Below are 20,464 nucleotides of genomic sequence, written 5' to 3'. Positions count from 1 at the left end.
TCCCCTCTCATCCTTCTAAACTCCAGTGAATACAAGCCTAGTCTTTTCAATCTTTCCTCATATGTCAGTCCCGACATCCCAGGGATCAATCTCGTGAACCTATGCTGCACTGCCTCAATTACAAGGATGTCCTTCCTCAAATTAGGAGACCAAAACTGTACACAATACTCCAGATGTGGTCTTACCAGGGCCCTATACAACTGCGGAAGAACCTCTTTACTCCTATACTGAAATCCTCTCGTTATGAAGGCCAACATTCCAGTAGCTTTCTTCATTGCCTGCTGTACCTGCACGCCAACTTTCAGTGACTGGTGTACAAGGACACCCAGATCTCGCTGAACCTCCCCCTTACCTAACCTAACTCCATTGAGACAATAATCTGCCTCCTTGTTTCTGCCACCAAATCAATAGTCAATAGTCGATAACCTCACACTTATCTATATTATATTGCATCTGCCACTCATCTGCCCACTCACTCAACCTGTCCAGGTCACCCTGCAACCTCCTAACATCAACTTCACAGTTTACACTGCCACCCAGCTTTGTGTCATCCGCAAACTTTCTAGTGTTGCTTCTAATTCCCTCTTCCAAATCTGGAAGATTTCTGGACCCATATTTCTTCAAACCCATACAGCCCGGTGGAAAAGACCAGTTGTCCACCTGCTAGCTATTACTTGGGACTGGGCTCCATGCCTTCATCACCCCACTCACTTGAATATTCCAGTGGGTGCCGTCCATGGTTTTATTGAAGTCACCCAGAACTGTTCAGCCATCCAAAGGTAGACACAAAGATAGACTCCTTACCAATTGGTAAAATGTATGTCTAAGCCCTCACCCCACCTCACCATGGCGATCTGATGGCATTACAGGCCAAGCTGCAAGGAGTTACAGAGGCACAGCAAGGATATGGGCCCTTGGCTCGACAGAGTCTGTGCCGATCACCAACCACTTACTTACCCCAATCTTACAAGTGGTACTGAAGTGTGAAAACGCACATCTCCAGATTCAGGCACAGTGTCTTCACCGGGGTTAACAGGCAACTGAACCATCCTACCAACAGCTAGAGAGCAGTCCTGAGCTACTATCTACCTCATTGGAGACTCTCAGACTATCTTTATCTGGAAGGTAGACACAAAATGCTGGAGTAACTCAGCGGGTCAGGCAGCATCTCGGGAGGGAAGGAATGGGTGACCTTTTCAGGTTGAGAGCCTGCTTCACACACACACACACACAGACGCACACACACACAGACGCACACACACACAGACGCACACACACACACAGACGCACACACACAAACTCACTTACTCACATATACTCACTTAACATACACTCACACGCACACGCGCATAGCATACACTCACACGACATACACACACACTCACATCCACTCTCACACACACTCACTCACAATCACACTCACTCACGCACACACTCACACACACTCACACACACACTCTCACACTCAGAGACCTTCAACCCGAAACGTCACCCATTCCTTCTCTCCCGAGATGCTGCCTGACACGCTGAGTTACTCCAGCATTTTGTGTCTACCTTCGATTTAAACCAGCATCTGCAGTTTTTTTTTCATATCTTCAACTGGACTTTACTGGACTTCATCTTGCACTAAATGCTATCAACATTATTCCCTTTATCATGTATCTATACACTGTGGACGGCTCGATGGTAATCATGTAATGTCTTTCCACTGACTGGTTAGCACGCAACAAAAGCTTTTCGCTGTACCTCGGTACACGTGACAATAAACTAAACTGAACTAAATGAAACAAAGCATTAAAAGCTCATTTTTATATTATTTCGCATGCCCACACATTGGCCAATTAACCCACAAATCCACATGTCTTTGAGATGTAATTTAGTTTAGTTTAGTTTGGAGATACAGCAAGGAAGCAAGGCCCTTCGGCACGTCGAGTCCAGGCCGACCAGCAATCCCCGCAGATTAACACTATCCTTCACACACAAGGGACAATTTACAATGATACCAAGCCAATTAACCTACAAACCTGTACGTCTTTGGAGTGTGGGAGGAAACCCGCGCAGAGCATCAGGATGAAACCCCACAGCAACAACGTGCAAACTCCGCACGGACAGCTCCTGAGGTCAGAATTGAACCCAGGTCACGGGGTGCTGAGACTTAACAAAACATCCCTCCACATAATCACCAACAAACAGTGAGGCGTCAATAAGAAACTGCTGGAGAATCAGGTCGGGCAGTAGTTTAGTTTAGTTTAGATGGACACAAAAAGCTGGAATAACTCAGCAGGTCTGACAGCATCTCTGGAGAGAAGGAATGGGTGACGTTTCAGTTCGAGACCCTTCTTCAGACTTAGTTTGAAACTATTTATTCACAAAAAGCTGGAGTAACTCAGCAGGTCAGGCAGCATCTCGGGAGAGAAGGAATGGGTGACGTTTCGGGTCGAGACCCTTCTTCAGACTGATGTCGGGGGTGGGACAAAGGAAGGATATAGGTGGAGACAGGAAGATAGAGGGAGATCTGGGAAGGAGGAGGGGAAGAGAGGGACAGAGGAGCTATCTGAAGTTGGAGAAGTCGACGTTCATACCACCGGGCTGCAAACTGCCCAGGCGAAATATGAGGTGCTGCTCCTCCAATTTCCGGCGGGCCTCACTATGGCACTGGAGGAGGCCCATGACAGAAAGGTCAGACTGGGAATGGGAGGGGGAGTTAAAGTGCTGGGCCACCGGGAGATCAGTTGCGTTAATGCGGACCGAGCGCAGGTGTTCAGCGAAGCGATCGCCGAGCCTGCGCTTGGTTTCGCCGATATAAATAAGTTGACATCTAGAGCAGCGGATGCAATAGATGAGGTTGGAGGAGGTGCAGGTGAACCTCTGTCTCACCTGGAAAGACTGTTTGGGTCCTTTGATGGAGTTGAGGGGGGAGGTAAAGGGACAGGTGTTGCATCTCGTGCGGTTGCAGGGGAAAGTGCCCGGGTTTGGGGTGGTTTGGGTAGGAAGGGTCGAGTGGACCAGGGAGTTACGGAGGGAACGGTCTCTGCGGAACGCAGAGAGGGGAGGGGATGGGAAGATATGGCCAGTGGTGAGGTCCCGTTGTAGGTGACGGAAATGTTGGTGGATGATATGTTGGATCCGCTGGCTGGTGGGGTGGAAGGTGAGAATGAGGGGGATCCTGTCCTTGTTGAGAGTGGGGGGAGGGGGAGCAAGAGCGGAGCTGCGGGATGTAGAAGAGACCCTAGTGAGAGCCTCATCTATAAAGGAGGAGGGGAAGCCCCGTTTTCTGAAGAACGAGGACATCTCGGAAGCCCTAGTCTGAAACACCTCATCCCGGGCGCAGATGCGGCGTAGACGGAGGAATTGGGTGTAGGGGATAGACTTTTTGCAGGGGACCGGGTGGGAAGAAGTGTAGTCCAGATAGCTGTGCGAGTCGGTGGGCTTGTAGTAAATGTCCGTCACTAGTCTGTCTCCTGTGATGGAGATGGTGAGGTCCAGAAACGGGAGGGAGATGTCGGAGATAGTCCAGGTATATTTAAGGGCAGGATGGAAATTGGAGGTGAAGTGTATGAAGTCAGTGAGTTCTGCATGGGTGCAAGAGGTAGCACCAATGCAGTCGTCGATGTAGCGGAGGTAGAGTTCGGGGATGGGGCCAGTGTACGTCTGGAACAGGGATTGTTCGACGTACCCGACAAAGAGGCAGGCGTAGCTAGGGCCCATGCGAGTGCCCATAGCTACGCCTCTGGTTTGGAGGAAGTGGGAGGAGTCAAAGGAGAAGTTGTTGAGGGTAAGAACCAGCTCTGCTAGGCGGAGGAGAGTGTTGGTCGATGGGGATTGGCTGGTTCTACGGTCGAGGAAGAAACGGAGGGCTTCGAGACCATCCTTGTGGGGGATGGAGGTGTAGAGTGACTGGACATCCATGGTGAAAATGAGGGAGTGGGGGCCTGGGAACCGGAAGTTATCCAGGAGATGGAGAGCGTGTGAGGTGTCTTGGACGTAGGTGGGGAGGGATTTAACCAGGGGGTATAGGATGGAGTCGAGGTAGGTAGAGATAAGTTCGGTGGGGCATGAGCAGGCAGAGACAATGGGTCTGCCGGGACAGTTGTGTTTGTGGATTTTGGGTAGGAGGTAGAATCGGGCCGTGCGGGGCTGGGGAACTATGAGATTGGAGGCACTGAGGGGTAGATCGCCGGAGTTGGTGAGGTCGGTGATGGTGCTGCTGATGAAGGTCTGGTGTTTATCGGTGGGGTCATGGTCCAGGGATAGGTAGGAAGAGGTGTCTGATAGTTGTCGTCTGGCCTCGGTGCGGTAGAGGTCAGCACGCCAGACTACCACAGCCCCTCCCTTGTCAGCGGGTTTAATTATTAAGTCCGGGTTGTTGCGGAGTGAGTGGAGGGCTGCACGTTCAGGAGGGGAGAGGTTGGTTAGTCAGGGGAGTGGAGAATTTGAGGCGGCTGATGTCACGCCGGCAGTTTGAAACTAGTTCAGTTTAGTTTAGCTTAGAGATACAGCGCGGAAACGGGCCCTTCAGCCCACCGAGTCTGTGCTGACCAGCGATCCCCACACATTAACACTATCCTACACACATTAGGGACAATTTACAATTAAACCAAGCCGATTACCCTACAAATCTGTACGTCTCTGGAGTGTGGGAGGAAACCGGAGATCCGAGAGAAAACCCACGCAGGTCACGGGGAGAAGGTACAAACTCCGTACAGACGGTATCAGTGGAGGGAAATGGTGCAGTCGGCATTTCAGGTCATCTGGTGTCACTGGGGCTGTTGACAAAGAGTGACGAAAAGGACAAAGGTTTGTGGAGCATCGTAAACGTAAGTGGGATTTAAGCAGAAGTGGCTGGAGTTCTTCTTGCACCTTACCCCCTGGAACTGAATGGCTGAGGAGTTTGATTCGAGGAATCTACCCTGCTATTGAGGTGTGGGTTTACAGAGACAATGAGTTGTTGACTTTGCAAGTGATTGGAATGTGGCAGAACCGGAGCTCGGAGCTCACAATCATTGTGCTTGCCTCGTGCAACAAACTCAGTGGCAGGCAGCCGTGGGTTTGTGTTTCCTTTCAGTTTGCCAAATCCCATTAAAAGTCAGCCAGTTTTCAGATTAAAGACGACAGTTCTTTTAGAGATTGGCCTCGGAAACAGGCCCTTCGGCCCATCGAGTACATGCTGGTCTCCTCCCCTCTCCCATCGGGCCAAAAGGTATTAAAATGTGAAAACACACACCTCCAGATTCAGGGACAGTTTCTTCCCAGCTGATTGGGGGGGGGGGGGGGGGGGTGGATTTGTAACTTTGTAAGTGCCCTTCATGGGCGACTATTTGCATACCTTGGCACACATGATGATAAACTATCCAATTCAATTCAATTCCAATCAGGCAACTGAATCATTCTACTTCAACCAGGAAGCAGTCCTGAATGACTATCTAGCTCATTGGTGACCCTCAGACTATTTTTGTAAGACAATAACTGCAGATGCTGGTACAAATCGAAGGTATTTATTCACAAAATGCTGGAGTAACTCAGCAGGTCAGGCAGCGTCTCAGGTGAGAAGGAATGGGTGACGTTTCGGGTCGAGACCCTTCTTCGGACTGAAGAAGGGTCTCGACCCGAAACGTCACCCATTCCTTCCCTCCTGAGATGCTGCCTGACCTGCTGAGTTACTCCAGCATTTTGTGAATAAAAACCTTCGACTCAGACTATTTTTGATCGGACTTTACTGGCTTTACCTTGCAATGAACGTTATTCCCTTATCACGTATCACGTACACTGTGAATGGCTCGTTTGTAATCATGTATTGTCTTTCTGCTGACTGCTTAGCACGTCTTAACAAAAGCTTTTTATTGTACCAATGTGACACGTACACGTGATGTACACGTGACGTACACGTGACAATGTACACGTGACATGCACGTGACAATGTGACAATGTACATGTGACAAGAAACTAAACTGACCATCGATCACCGGTTAACATTAGTTCTATGTTATCCCATTTTCTCAACCAATCCCACCACAATGTACAGACGTCAATTAACCCACAAATTCGCACGTCTTTGGGAGATGGTAAGAAATGGTATGGAGCACCTGGAGGAAACCCTCGCGGTCGCAGGGAGAACCCTGCAAACTCCACACAGACAGCACCCGGGGTTGGAATTGAGCCAGGGTCTCTGGTGCTGTGAGGCAGCAGCTCCACCCGCTGAGCCACTGGGCCGCTCATTGACAACGAGGTGCCTCTCGAGCCCACCGAGATCTAGAGGCAAAGAACCCATGAATATTGCACTTGAAAGTTAGAATGCAGACAAAGGTTTAGGGCGGCACGGTGGCGCAGCGGTAGAGTTGCTGCCTTACAGCGCCAGAGACCCGGGTTCGATCCCGATTACGGGTGCTGTCTGTATGGAGTTTGTACGTTCTCCCCGTGACCTGCGTGCGTTTTCTCCGTGATCTCCGGTTTCCTTCCATACTCCAAAGAAGTACAGGTTTGCAGGTAAAGTTGGCTTGGTATAATTGTAACTTGTCCCTAGTGTGTGTAGGATAGTGTAAGTGTGTGGGAATCGCTGGGCAGCGCAGACCCGATGGGCCGAAAGGCCTGTCTCCGTGCTGTATCTCTAAACTCTGAACTCCAAACGAAACTCATCGCGCTGCCTCCCAATTCACCTCCTTCTGTAGAACCTTGGAGGAGAGGGTTATGGGGAGAAAGCAGGAGAACGGGGTCGAGAAGAAAAGATACATCAGCTATGGTTGAATGGCGGAGTAGAATCGATGGGCCGAATGGCCTAATTCTGCTCCGGTGACTTATGAACTTATGAACCTTCTCCAGTGTTTGTCAGTGGTTTAGTTTAGAGATACAGCGCGGAAACAGGCCCTTCAGCCCACCGAGTCCGCACCGACCAGCGATCCCCGCGCACTAACACAATCCTACACCACACTAGGGACAATTCACACATGCACCAAGCCAATTTACCTTCATACCTGTACATCTTTGGAGCCTGTTTCCAAGGCTAATCTCTAAAAGAACTGTCGCCTTTAATCTGAAAACTGGCTGACATTTAATGGGATTTGGCAAACTGAAAGGAGGAAACCAAAGATCTCGGAGAAAACCCACGCGGGTCACGGGGAGAACGTACAAACTCCGTACAGACAGCACCCGTAGTCGGGATTGAACCCGGGTCTCCGGTGCTGCAAGCGCTGTAAGGCAGCGACTCTACCGCTGTGCCACCGTGCCTCAGGCTCTAGGTCGAGATTGTTAACCTGTACCTTTCTCGTTGCAGAGTGTGGATCTGCTCTGGGGATGGAGGGAGGAGCGATTGAAGACCACCAGATCTCGGCGTCCTCCGTGCACCTGGGGTTCCTGGGCCTAAAGCGGTGGCGCGCAGAGCTGGCACGACTCAACAACAAGGGGATCGTCAACGCTTGGAGCATGGCCACCTTTGACCTCAACCCCTGGTTTCAGGTACTGAGAGCCCGTCTGAAGACCCTGTCCATTCCCTCCACAGATGCTCCCTGGCCCGCTGAGTTCCTCCAGCACTTTGTGTCCCACACACGATTCAGCATCTGCAGTTCCTTGTGGCTCCGTCTGCACTTTCCTTTGATCACAGTTCCAGCATCTGCAGTTTCTTGTGTCGCTGAGAATATTTTTTTATTGCAAAACCGTATAATACACACTACTGCAGAGTCAGGAGTGTTATGTTGCCATATGTCCCAGATAGAACAGTGAAATTCTTACTTGCAGCAGCACAACAGGACAATTGCCAAAGCCAATAAAACATTCATCATACATAGAGTCACAGAGTCTGTGACTCTGATACAGTGTGGAAACAGGCCCATTGGCCCAACTCGCCCACACCTGCCAACATGTCCCAGCTACACTAGTCCCACCTGCCTGCACTTGGTCCATAATCCCTCCAAACCTGTCCTATCCATGTACCTGTCTAACTGGTTCTTAAACGTTGGGATAGTCCCAGCCTCAACTACCCTCTTCTGCCAGCTTGTTCCATACACCCACCACCCTCTGTGTGAGAAAGTTACCCCTCGGAATCCTATTAAATCTTTTCCCCTTCACCTTGAACCTATGTCCTCTGGTCCTCGATTCCCCTACTCTGGGCAAGAGACTCTGTGCATCTACCCGATCTATTCCTCTCATGATTTTGTACACCTCCATAAGATCTCCCCTCATCCTCCTGCGTTCCATGGAATAGAGACCCAGCCTACTCAACCTCTCCCTACATCTACATGGGATACAAGTTTATAATCAAACTACACACATTTTTGTTGAGATCTATTCCATTGGAATAAATAACATGACAGGCTGGAACTACCTTCCAGCTCAACTAGTGCACACTGCTATTGGGCTTCGGATGAGTCTACACCTAATGTTGTAATGGAAATGGATAAGGCACTCACCGAAGATCGACACAAAATGCTGGAGCAACTCAGCGGGACAGGCAGCATCTCTGGAGAGAAGGAATGGGTGACGTTTCAGGTCGAGGCCCTTCTTCTGACTGGTCAGGGGGAAGGGAAACAAGAGATATAGACGGTGATGTAGAAAGATAATAGAACAAATGAATGAAAGACATGCAAAAAAGTAACAATGACTAGGATAAACATTGTTAGCTGTGGCCTAAGTGAAAATGAGTTCTTTACAATGAGACTCAAAAAGATTACTGTGAAGCCAGTGGTCGGTGCGGACCCGGTGGGCTGAAGGGCCTGTTTCCGTAATCACACATGGTATTTTCTGACTGAAAAAAAAGGTGTAGGCAGAAGCGAAAGCTTATTGTGCCTATCATATCATATCATATCATATATATACAGCGCGGAAACAGGCCTTTTCGGCCCACCAAGTCCGCGCCGCCCAGCGATCCCCGCACATTAACACTATCCTACACACACTAGGGACATTTTTTTACATTTACCCAGTCAATTAACCAACATACCTGTACGCCTTTGGAGTGTGGGAGGAAACCGAAGATCTCGGAGAAAACCCACGCAGGTCACGGGGAGAACGTACAAACTCCTTACAGTGCAGCACCCGTAGTCAGGATCGAACCTGAGTCTCCGGCGCTGCATTCGCTGTAAAGCAGCAACTCTACCGCTGCGCTACCGTGCCACCCCTTAATACTTGACAAAATATAATTAAAAAAAACCCAACATCATAAGTCAGAAGCAGATAACCAAAACATAAATAAACATAAATAAACACAAATATAGTCAAGAACCATCATTTCTGTCATGTGTCATTTCTCAGTGCTGATCACATATTTTGTATCTTTCAAATATAATATTTTTGACCATTTTCTTGAATTTACACATAATACTACACTCTTTTAATTCATTGTTGCAACTAGTCCATCAATTGACCCCTTTAACAGTCACACATCTATTTTTCACGTTTGTCCTTACCCTCTTTATTTCAAACGTATAATTTCCCCAGAGTGGATATCTGCTCTCCCTCACTGAAAACAAACCTTGGCTACAGTCAGGAAGTGTTCTTTCTTTTGCTCTGAACATTATTTGTAGAGTATTAAAGTACGTTATTAGAGTATTCAAGATTCTTGATCAGTAAGAGTGCCAAAGGTTATGGGGCTACGGCAGGAGAATGGGGTTGAGAGGAAAAGATAGATCAGCCACGATTAAACGGTGGAATAGACTCGATGGGCCGAATGGCCTAATTTTGCTGCTATGACTCACGAACACGAACAATATCTCTGGTTTGCCGTACCCAGTGACACGGCCTTTACAGTGAAAAATTCCAGAAGTTCACATGTGTCTGACTGAAGAGATTACCCCAGTACTAAATAGCCAAACGCTTTAACCTCAGATAGACATAAAATGCTGGAGTAACCCAGCAGGACAGGTGGCATCTCTGGAGAGAAGGAAGCATCTGTGGAGAGGAGGAAGCATCTCTGGAGAGCAGGAAGCATCTCTGGAGAGCAGGAAGCATCTGTGGAGAGAAGGAATGGGTGACGTTTCGGGTGGAGATCTTCACACTGCTTTTCCCTGGTTCCAGACTCTCCAGCCTCCCAGCAGCAATCCTGTCAATTCCACTCACATCCTCTCCTGAAATTCAATTACATTGACTTGAATTTGAGCCCAGAATCCGTTCTCTTGGGCTGTCTGAGCCGGAAACATGGAGAGTGATGGTTGGCAATTCCTCTCTGCATTCAGCATCGTTCCACATTTATACTCCACTCCTACCTGAGCAGGAAATTAGAAAATAATCTCACTGCGTAGAAAGGAGCTGCCTTGGTTTATACCGAAGTTTCTGAAGAAGGGTCTCGACCCGAAATGTCGCCCATTCCTTCTCTCCCGAGATGCTGCCTGACCCGCTGAGTTACTCCAGCATTTTGTGTCTACCTTCGATTTAAACCAGCATCTGCAGTTTTTTTCCTACACTAAGTGTTTGGTTTAGTTTATTGCCACGTGTACAAAGAACTTGCGAAACTTTGTTGCCGCCAGAAACATGGTGACTCTTTTTGTACTGCCGAGGTGAGGTCTGCTGTATGATTCTACCAGAGAGTAGTACGCAAAAACAAAGAAAGTCACTGTACCGAGGTACACATAACAACAAATTATCATTGATCATTGATCTCTTGTTGATATCTTTAAACTAAACTGAACTAAACCAAACTGAATTGAACAATCGGTCTGCAGAAGGGTTGCAACATGAAACGTCACCTATCCATGTTCTCTGGAGATGGTGTCTGACCTGCTGTGTTACTCCAGCACTTTGTGCCCTTTTAGCACGTATTAGTTGTTGTCAATGTTCACTAAAACTTCTTTTGGAGAGTTCTCTGCGTGTGAGATTTTATCTGACGCAGTGCTCACCTGCTCTACATCTGAAGAAGGGTCTCGACCCGAAACGTCACCCATTCCGTCTCTCCAAAAGATGCTGCCTGACCTGCTGAGATACTCCAGCATTATGTGATCCCTTTGATGTTCTACATTAATGGTACCTGGCCCTTTATCACAGTCACTGCCCCATGCAAATACCTGGTCGGAGTTGGTCCCTGCTTGTAAACTGCCGTGGAATGTTTCACCAAAGGGCTCCAGGCTGCTCATTGTTCGAATGGAATGAATTTCACACCGATTTAAAACCCTGTGTGATATTCAATCCACTTGAAGCCGATCAGTTCAAGCTGCAGAATGAAGAAGGGTCTCGATCAGAAACGTCACCCATTCCTTCTCTCCAGAGATCCTGCCTGTCCCGCAGAGTTACTCCATCATTTTGTGTCTATCTTCTTATCTTGAGCATTAACTAAAGTCTGACTTTGCTGTTCTTCAGCCTGTTAAGATTAGGCATTTTCCCATTTTCCTACACACAGTATTTTTCAAAGAATTGAATGTGTATGAAACCTGTGTGTCCTCGAATCCCACCCGCTGGTGTGGGCAGTGGTGGACAGGTTTACAATAGACAATAAACAAAAGGTGCAGGAGGAGGCCATTCAGCCCTTTGAGCCAGCACCGCCATTCACTGTGATCGTGGCTGATCATCCACAATCAGTACCCCGTTCCTGCCTTTACCATTCAGTCTGCCAAGTCTCATTTATAAATCAAGAAATTCCTTGTGGGCAGGTTATGCACTGTAGTTATTAAACTGTCAAACTTTAACCTGGCCCATTGAAGTGAAACCACACAGGGTGTAACCTGCTCTAAAGACCAAATGCAGTGTGGTCAATGACATATCTGAAGAAGGGTCTCGACCTGGGTGTCCTAGTGCATCAGTCGATGAAAGGAAGCATGCAGGTTCAGCAGGCAGTGAAGAAAGCCAATGGAATGTTGGCCTTCGTAACAAGAGGAGTTGAGTATAGGAGCAAAGAGGTCCTTCTACAGTTGTACCGGGCCCTGGTGAGACCGCACCTGGAGTACTGTGTGCAGTTTTGGTCTCCAAATTTGAGGAAGGATATTCTTGCTATGGAGGGCGTGCAGCGTAGGTTCACTAGATTAATTCCCGGAATGGCGGGACTGTCGTATGTTGAAAGGCTGGAGCGATTGGGCTTGTATACACTGGAATTTAGAAGGATGAGGGGGGATCTTATTGAAACATATAAGATAATTAGGGGATTGGACACATTAGAGGCAGATAACATGTTCCCAATGTTGGGGGAGTCCAGAACAAGGGGCCACAGTTTGAGAATAAGGGGTAGGCCATTTAGAACGGAGATGAGGAAGAACTTTTTCAGTCAGAGGGTGGTGAAGGTGTGGAATTCTCTGCCTCAGAAGGCAGTGGAGGCCAGTTCGTTGGATGCTTTCAAGAGAGAGCTGGATAGAGCTCTTAAGGATAGCGGAGTGAGGGGGTATGGGGAGAAGGCAGGAACGGGGTACTGATTGATAGTGATCAGCCATGATCGCATTGAATGGCGGTGCTGGCTCGAAGGGCTGAATGGCCTACTCCTGCACCTATTGTCTATTGTCTATTGTCTATTGTCATCTATCCATGTTCTCATGTTCATCAGTCATAGGAGGAGAATTAGGCCATTTGGCCCATCGAGTCTACTCCACCATTCAAACATGACTAATCTATCTCTCACTCTAAACTCCATTCTCCTGCTTTCTCCCCATGGCCCTAATTAATCAAGAACCTGTCTACTACCCAATGACTTGGCCTCCACAGCCGTCTTTGGCAATGAATTCCACATGTTCACCAGTGATGCTGTCTGATCCGCTGAGTTCATCCAGCACGCTACGTTTTTTTTGTTGTAAACCAGCATCTACAGTTCCTTGAGTGCAACCATATCCCGCAACGTTTCAGTTCAGATCAGTTTCATGGTCTGGAATCTCGTGGTCTGTGTGGATCCGTGTGGATGTTCACTGCAAGGAGCAGCCAGCCACAGTTCTTTCAGTTTGCTGGTCACAGGGGAGAGGGGAAGATATACTTTTGAGACGTATCCAAAATTCTGCGGTATAGCAAAGTTCAGCAACCCCTGAGGCAGTGTCAGCATTCGTACATATATCTCCTTACCTTTAAAAACAAGCAACTGCAGATCCTGGTTTATAAAAATAAGACACCAAGCAACTGGAGTAACAGCAGGTCAGGCAGCATCTTGGACCAATACAGCTCACCCCCTCCATGACACACTGGCCAACCTGGGGAGCACCTTCAGCAACAGTCTGGTCCCACCAAGATGCAGCACAGAACGCCACAGGAGATCCTTCTACCCTGTGGCTATCAAACTGTACAACTCCTCCCCCTTCTGTCATGGGGTAGACTGAGACTGACTTCCCTCCCCCCCCCCCCCCCCCCCCCCCCAATCTTTGCACATTCCCAATCCTTTCCACACATCACTTTAATCGCATGTTTCATGTATTTTGTGTTTTATGACTGTTGGCAGATCAATTTCCCTCCTGGGATAAATAAAGTTCTATCGTATCGTATCGTATCTTTGCAGACCATGGATAGGGGATGTTTCGCCACGGGGTCCTTCTTCAGACTCCTGAAGTTCGGCATCTGATGAAAGGCCCTTACCTGAAACGTCACCTATCTACGTTCTCCAGAGATGCTGCCGGACCCGCTGAGTTACTCCAGCACTTTGTGTCTTTTTCTCTCCTTACCTTATAAATCCGAACTGTCAACAAAGTCTCCACCCTTACAGGAGGTGCTGGGTGAGCTAATCTCCCACTCGTGCATCTCAAGAGACTCAAAAGTGTTTTATTGTCACACGTCCCAGATGGAACAATGAAATTCTTACTTGCAGCAGCACCACAGAATAGTCTGAAGAAGGGTCTCGACCCGAAACGTCACCCATCCATTCTCTCTAGAGATGCTGCCTGTCCCATTGAGTTGCTCCAGATTTTTTAGTCATCTTACCTACAGTTCCTTCCTACACAAAATATGTAAACATAGTACACACAAAATGCTGGAGTCACTCAGCGGGTCAGGCAGCATCTCAGGAGAGAAGGAATGGGTGAAGGAATGGGACCCGCCCCCTCCCCTGACATCAGTCTGAAGAAGGGTCTCGACCCGAAACCTCACCCATTCCTTCTCTCCTGAGATGCTGCCTGACCCGCTGGGTTACTCCAGCATTTTGTGTCTACCTTCGATTTGAACCAGCATCTGCAGTTGTTTTCCTACGCATAGTGCACAGTAAACAATATCATAAACTAGAAAAAAAAATGATGGGATGGAAAAAAGTCATCACTTAAAATGTCAAACTGCTACATAATGCCAAATAAATTGAAATGACTTAGTTTTTACAATTTAATTGCAGGTCATGAAGGAGTCTGCTGCTTCATTCTCACAAAAGGTTCTTTTCATTGTTAATTTGCAGGTCAATTTGTTAAGAAAGATGCGTATTACCGGCATCATAACACAGGGTGCCTTGGCAGTCGGGACTGCCGAATACGTCAAAGTCTTCAAAGTTGCTTACAGTTCTGATGGAGTAAACTTCACCGTTTTCAAAGACAGTGAGCGAAACAAAGACAAGGTAACGTCGAAAAGACAACTGTTAAAGAAACTTTCTCGAAACGAATTTGTGTGCAAAGCTTTCCCGAAGTCACGCCACACTTGGAGTATTGTTTAGTTTAGACAATAGCTAATAGGTGCAGGAGGAGGCCGTTCGGCCCCTCGAGCCAGCACCGCCATTCACCGTGATCATGGCTGATCATCCACAATCAGTACCCCGTTCCTGCCTTCTCCCCATACCCCCTGACTCCGCTATCTTTAAGAGCTCTACCTAGCTCTCTCTTGAATGCATCCAGAGAATTGGCCTCCACTGCCTTCTGAGGCAGGGAACTCCACAGATTTACAACTCTCTGACTGAAAAAGTTCAGACTGAAGACGGGTCTTGACCCGAAATGTCACCCATTCCTTCTCTCCTGAGATGCTGCCTGACCCGCTGAGATACTCCAGCATTTTGTGTCTACTGATTTTAGATGATCAGCCATGATCATATTGAATGGGGGTGCTGGCTCGAAGGGCTGAATGGCCTATTCCTGCACCGATTTCTTCTATGTTTCTACGTTTCTATAACATAGAACTAGAGTGAGCGGGCGATCGACGGTCGGTGTGGGCTCGATGGACTGAAGGGGCAGTTTCCATGCTACGAAAATCTCTAAACTAAACTAAGCTAAACTCACATTTATCCAGTTGAACTCTTACCTTCCGTTTCTCCACCCAAATTTCCAACTTTCCAACTGCATCCTGCAGCGTAGGTTCACTAGGTTAATTACTGGAATGGCGGGACTGTCGTATGTTGAAAGGCTGGAGCAATTAGGCTTATATACACTGGAATTTAGAAGGATGAGGGGGGATCTTATTGAAACATATAAGATAATTAGGGGATTGGACACATTAGAGGCAGGAAACATGTTCCCAATGTTGGGGGAGTCCAGAACAAGGGGCCACAGTTTAAGAATAAGGGGTAGGCCATTTAGAACGGAGATGAGGAAGAACTTTTTCAGTCAGAGAGTGGTGAAGGCGTGGAATTCTCTGCCTCAGAAGGCAGTGGAGGCCAGTTCGTTGGATGCTTTCAAGAGAGAGCTGGATAGAGCTCTTAAGGATAGCGGAGTGAGGGGGTATGGGGAGAAGGCAGGAACGAGGTACTGATTGAGAGTGATCAGCCATGATCGCATTGAATGGCGGTGCTGGCTCGAAGGGCTGAATGGCCTACTCCTGCACCTATTGTCTATTGTCTATTGTCTATTGTATCCTTGTTCAACCTCCCCCCTCAAATTCCACAACATCACCAATTATGCTGATATATGCAAACATTCTCATCAAACCCCCTGCATTTTCAATCCAATGATTTATATATATAATAAATATATATATATATATATATATATATATATATATATATATATATATATATATATACACAAGCAACCCTAGTGCCACTGCAGTCTGGGTAATAGAAATTCAATTTACAAAATTCGCAATTCAAAATTTTTGAATGCAATAAAATTTGCCGCTGAGAAGTTTATGTGGACAAAAAAGAAATACAGAATGTCAGCTATTGTCAGGTTTTATTTGTAGTAACTCGGCGCTCTGGGTCAAACACATTTGGACATCACCGCCATGATTAAGTTGGCAGTCTCGCTTCCGTCTTCCTCTCACCAGCCTGAGGACTTGTGGACAGACGTCTCAGAACTCACACGCTCGTCACCTGCCTCATCTTCCACCGACAAGCAGCACTGTTGCCGGGGCAGTTGCCTCGGCCCAGCGCCCGACAGCAAACCCTTGGCTTTGCTCTATTTCGTCCTCCCTCTGTGATTCCTCCTGTTCCCCGACTCCATGGCCACGTTTATTCATCGTTCTTTATCCCTCCACATCATCTACATCTCTCGATTCCCGTATCCCTAACCAGTCTGAAGAAGGGTCTCGACCCGAACGTCACCCACTCCTTCTCCCCAGAGACGCTGCCTGTCCCGCTGAGTTACTCCAACACGTTGTGTCTGTCTCCACTAAATCACCGTGCTTTAACCCGTCAGCCTCCTGAACTCCTTCCCCTCGTGAACCCATTCCTTCATCCCCATTGCGTTGCCCTCATATCCCTACTTAGAGTCATGTAGTCATAGACCACGGAAACAGGTCCTTCGGCCCAACTTGCCCATGCTGACCAAGATGGGACCACTAGTCCCACCGGCCTTGCATTTGGCCCAGATCCCTTTCCTATCCATGTACCTGTCCAAATATATTTGAAGTGTTGTCATAGTACCTGCCTCAACTACCCCTTACTTCCCAAATCCTCTCCTGACCCAATAGCCTTGTTCATAAGTTCACAAGTTTCAGGAGCAGAATGAGGCCATTCGGCCCATCAAGTCTACACCGCCAAGCCTAATATTGACCTCAGCCGTTAAATAATGGCAGTGGGTGACTGCCATCATCAATGAAATGGCTTAACACGAAAGAATAACATGCTGCCGGATATACCTCCACCTATAACATGGGATTCAATGGGAAGGGTGGGGGGAGGGGTTGACATACTGGAGAATCGCGATATGGATGGTTTTCTAGGGATGCAATCTCTCTGTAATGCAGGGTCTTACAAACAGAGGTGTGAGCACAGATCCTTGAGGAAGGTACATCACTGGTCACGGTCAAAGAAACATCCCTTTGCTACTCCCCTTATCCACAATCAAGCCACTTCATACGTTCTAGGAGCAGAATTTGGCCATTCGGCCCATTAAGTCTACACCGCCATTCAATCGTGGCTGATCTATCTTTCCCTCTCAACCCACATTCTCCTGCCTTCTCCCCATAACCCCTGACACCGGTACTAATCAAGATTCTGTCAATCTCTGCCTTAAAAATACCCATTGACTTGGCCTCTACCTGTGGCAAAGAATTCCACAGATTCACCACCCTCTGACTAAAGGTAGACACAAAATGCTGGAGTAACTCAGCGGGCCAGGCAGCATCTCAGGAGAGAAGGGTCGAGACCCTTCTTCAGACTCTGACTGAAGGTATTTCTCCTCATCTCCTTTCTAAAGGCACGTCCTAGAAACATAGAAACATAGAAAATAGGTGCAGGAGTAGGCCATTTGGCCCTTCGAGCCTGCACCGCCATTCAATATGATCATGGCTGATCATCTAGCTCAGTAACCTGTACCTGCCTTCTCTCCATACCCCCTGATCCCTTTAGCCACAAGGGCCATATCTAACTCTCTCTTAAATATAGCCAATGAACTGGCCTCAACTATCTTCTGTGGCAGAGAATTTCACAGACTCACCACTCTCTGTGTGAAGAAATGTTTTCTCATCTCGGTCCTAAAAGACTTCCCCCTTATCCTTAAGCTGTGACCCCTGGTTCTGGACTTCCCCAACATCGGGAACAATCTTCCCGCATCTAGCCTCTCCAACCCCTTAAGAATTTTATATGTTTCTATAAGATCCCCCCTCAGTCTTCTAAATTCCAGCGAGTATAAGCCTAGTCTATCCAGTCTTTCTTCATATGAAAGTCCTGCCATCCCAGGGATCAATCTGGTGAACCTTCTCTGTACTCCCTCTAAGGCTAGAATGTCTTTCCTCAGATTAGGAGACCAAAACTGTACACAATACTCCAGGTGCGGTCTCACCAAGGCCCTGTACAACTGCAGCAGAACCTCCCTGCTCCTATACTCAATTCCTCTTGCTATGAATGCCAACATACCATTCGCTTTCTTCACTGCCTGCTGCACCTGCACGCTTGCTTTCAATGACTGGTGCATCTCCCCTTCTCCCAATCGGTCACCATTCAGGTAATACTCTGCTTTCCTGTTCTTGCCGCCAAAGTGGATAACCTCATATTTATCCACATTATATTGCATCTGCCATGCATTTGCCCACTCACCTAATCTATCCAAGTCACTCTGCAGCCTCCTAGCATCCTCCTCGCAGCTAACACTGCCCCCCAGCTTCGTGTCATCCGCAAACTTAGAGATGTTGCATTCAATTCCCTCGTCCAAATCATATTATATTTTATTATGAGCTGTGACCTCTGGTTCTAGACTCTCCCACTAGAGGAAACATTCTGTCCACATCCACTCTACCCTGGCCTTTCACTAGTTGGTATGTTTCAATGAGGTCACGCCTCATCCTTCTAAACTTGCACTGACCACGATTTCTCCTTTGATCCCTGTAGATATTTACTGGAAATCGCAACAACAATGAGCAGACGACGAACCTGGTGTCGCCTCCCATCATCGCTCAGTACATCCGCCTTATTCCCATGGTGTGCCAGAGAGCCTGCACCTTGCGCATAGAGCTGATAGGCTGTGAACTGAACGGTAAATCCTGCATCTGGGATGGCTGGGATATTATGGACATGGATAGTTCTGGACCTTGGGACCAGTCATGGATGGAGGATGCAAGAGGAGATGAATTCAATGTCAAAGGGCCTGGAGGGGGGGGGGGGGGGGGGGGAAATAAGGTTAACAGGTCAGGTCAACATTCCATCTTAGTCCAGGGTAGCACAGCGGTAGAGTTGCTGCCTTACAGCGAATGCACCGCCAGAGACCTGGGTTCGATCCCGACTACGGGCGCCGTCTGTACGGAGTTTGTACGTTCTCCCCGTGACCTCCGTGGGTTTTCTCCGAGATCTTCGGTTTCCTCCCACACTCCAAAGACGTACAGGTATGTAGGTAAATTGGTTTGGTAAATGTAAAAATTGTGGGTGTAGGTAGGATGGTGTTAATGTGCGGGGATCGCTGGTCGGCGCGGACCCGGTGGGCCGAAGGGCCTGCTTCCGCACTGTATCTCTAAACTAAATATATTTGAATCTTACAGTACGTATTCTGTCTACCATGTGCACATCTATTGATGGGCATCCATCCATATTAAATCTGTCTACTGAACATTGTTTAGTTTAGTTTAGTTTATAGGTACCGCCCTTCGGCCCACCGAGCCCACGCCGACCAGCGATCCCCGCACACTAACATTATCCGACGCACTAGGGACAATTTACAATCATACCTAGTCAATTAACCTACAAACCTATACGTCTTTAGGGTGTGGGAGGAAACCGGAGATACCGGAGACAACCCATGCAGGTCACGGGGAGAACGTACAAACTCCGTACAGACAGCGCCCGTAGTCAAAATCGAACCCGGGTCTCAGGTGCTGTAAGGCAGCAACTCTACCGCTGCACCACTGTGCATGTTAATGAGCGATAAAAAGACGCATAAAGCTGGAGTAACTCAGCAGGTCAGGCAGCTTCTTTGGAGAACATGGATGGGTGACGTTTCAGAATTGGACCCTGTTTCACCTTTCTTGGCCCAAAACATCACCTATTCGTTCTCCAGAGATGGTGCCTGACCCATCGAGTTACTCCAGCAATTTGCGCTGGGTTTTTTTGTAAACCAGCATCTGGTTCCTTGTTTCTCAAGGTTAATGAGGGTTTTAGAACAAGGAAGTATGGTTACCAAGGAACAGTTGGCTGGGATGATAAATTGGTTTGTGTGACATTGCTAATTGGCTTGAAGGTATTAGTTCACTTGAGTCATCAAATACTACAGCACAGAAAGAAACAGTTTGGTGGAGTTGGCCAGCTCTCCCACTCCCAGCTTATTCTTAATGGAAAGGATCAGGTGACGTTTAGGTTAGTTTAGGATATACAGCACGAAAACAGGCCCTTCGGCCCACCAAGTCCAACTGATTAGTGATCCCCACACATTAGCACTATTCTACACACGCTAGGGACAGTTTTCACTCATAGCAAGTCAATTAACCTACAAACCCGCACGTCTTTGGAGTGTGGGATGAAACCGAAGATCTCGGAGAAAACCCACACAGGTCACGGGGAGAACGTACAAACTCCGTACAGACAGCGCCCGTAGTCAGGATCGAACCCGGATCTCTGGTGCTGCAAGCGCTGTAAGGCAGCAACTCTACCACCGCGGATTCGGGCTGAAAATAGAGACCCCCCCCACTTGACTTTCAGTCTGGAGAAGGGTACCAACCCGAAACATCACCTGTTTCATTCCTCCAGAGATGCTCCCTGACCCACTGGCTACTCCAGCATTTTGTGTCTGTCTTTGGATTAAGTATTCTCTTC

The 20,464-nt window shown here is 48.0% G+C and overlaps 1 protein-coding gene across 4 annotated transcripts in view; it reads left to right on the top strand.

Annotated features, from left to right (window-relative positions):
- The window catches only part of LOC144609115 (lactadherin-like), a 124,196-nt gene that overhangs the window by 89,570 nt on the left and 14,162 nt on the right, over positions 1 to 20,464 (top strand). For all 4 annotated transcript variants that reach the window (XM_078427495.1, XM_078427494.1, XM_078427497.1 and 1 more), the window contains 3 exons: positions 7,268 to 7,449; positions 14,261 to 14,416; positions 18,554 to 18,698. In XM_078427495.1, coding sequence (XP_078283621.1) covers positions 7,268 to 7,449; positions 14,261 to 14,416; positions 18,554 to 18,698 — 483 coding nt within the window. The remainder of the gene's footprint in view (positions 1 to 7,267; positions 7,450 to 14,260; positions 14,417 to 18,553; positions 18,699 to 20,464) is intronic.

This window comes from Rhinoraja longicauda, chromosome 33 (assembly GCF_053455715.1).
Source record: "Rhinoraja longicauda isolate Sanriku21f chromosome 33, sRhiLon1.1, whole genome shotgun sequence".
Lineage (NCBI taxonomy): Eukaryota > Metazoa > Chordata > Chondrichthyes > Rajiformes > Arhynchobatidae > Rhinoraja > Rhinoraja longicauda.
The sequence above is the reverse complement of the archived record's forward strand: the minus strand, read 5'-3'. Positions and strand labels throughout refer to the sequence as shown.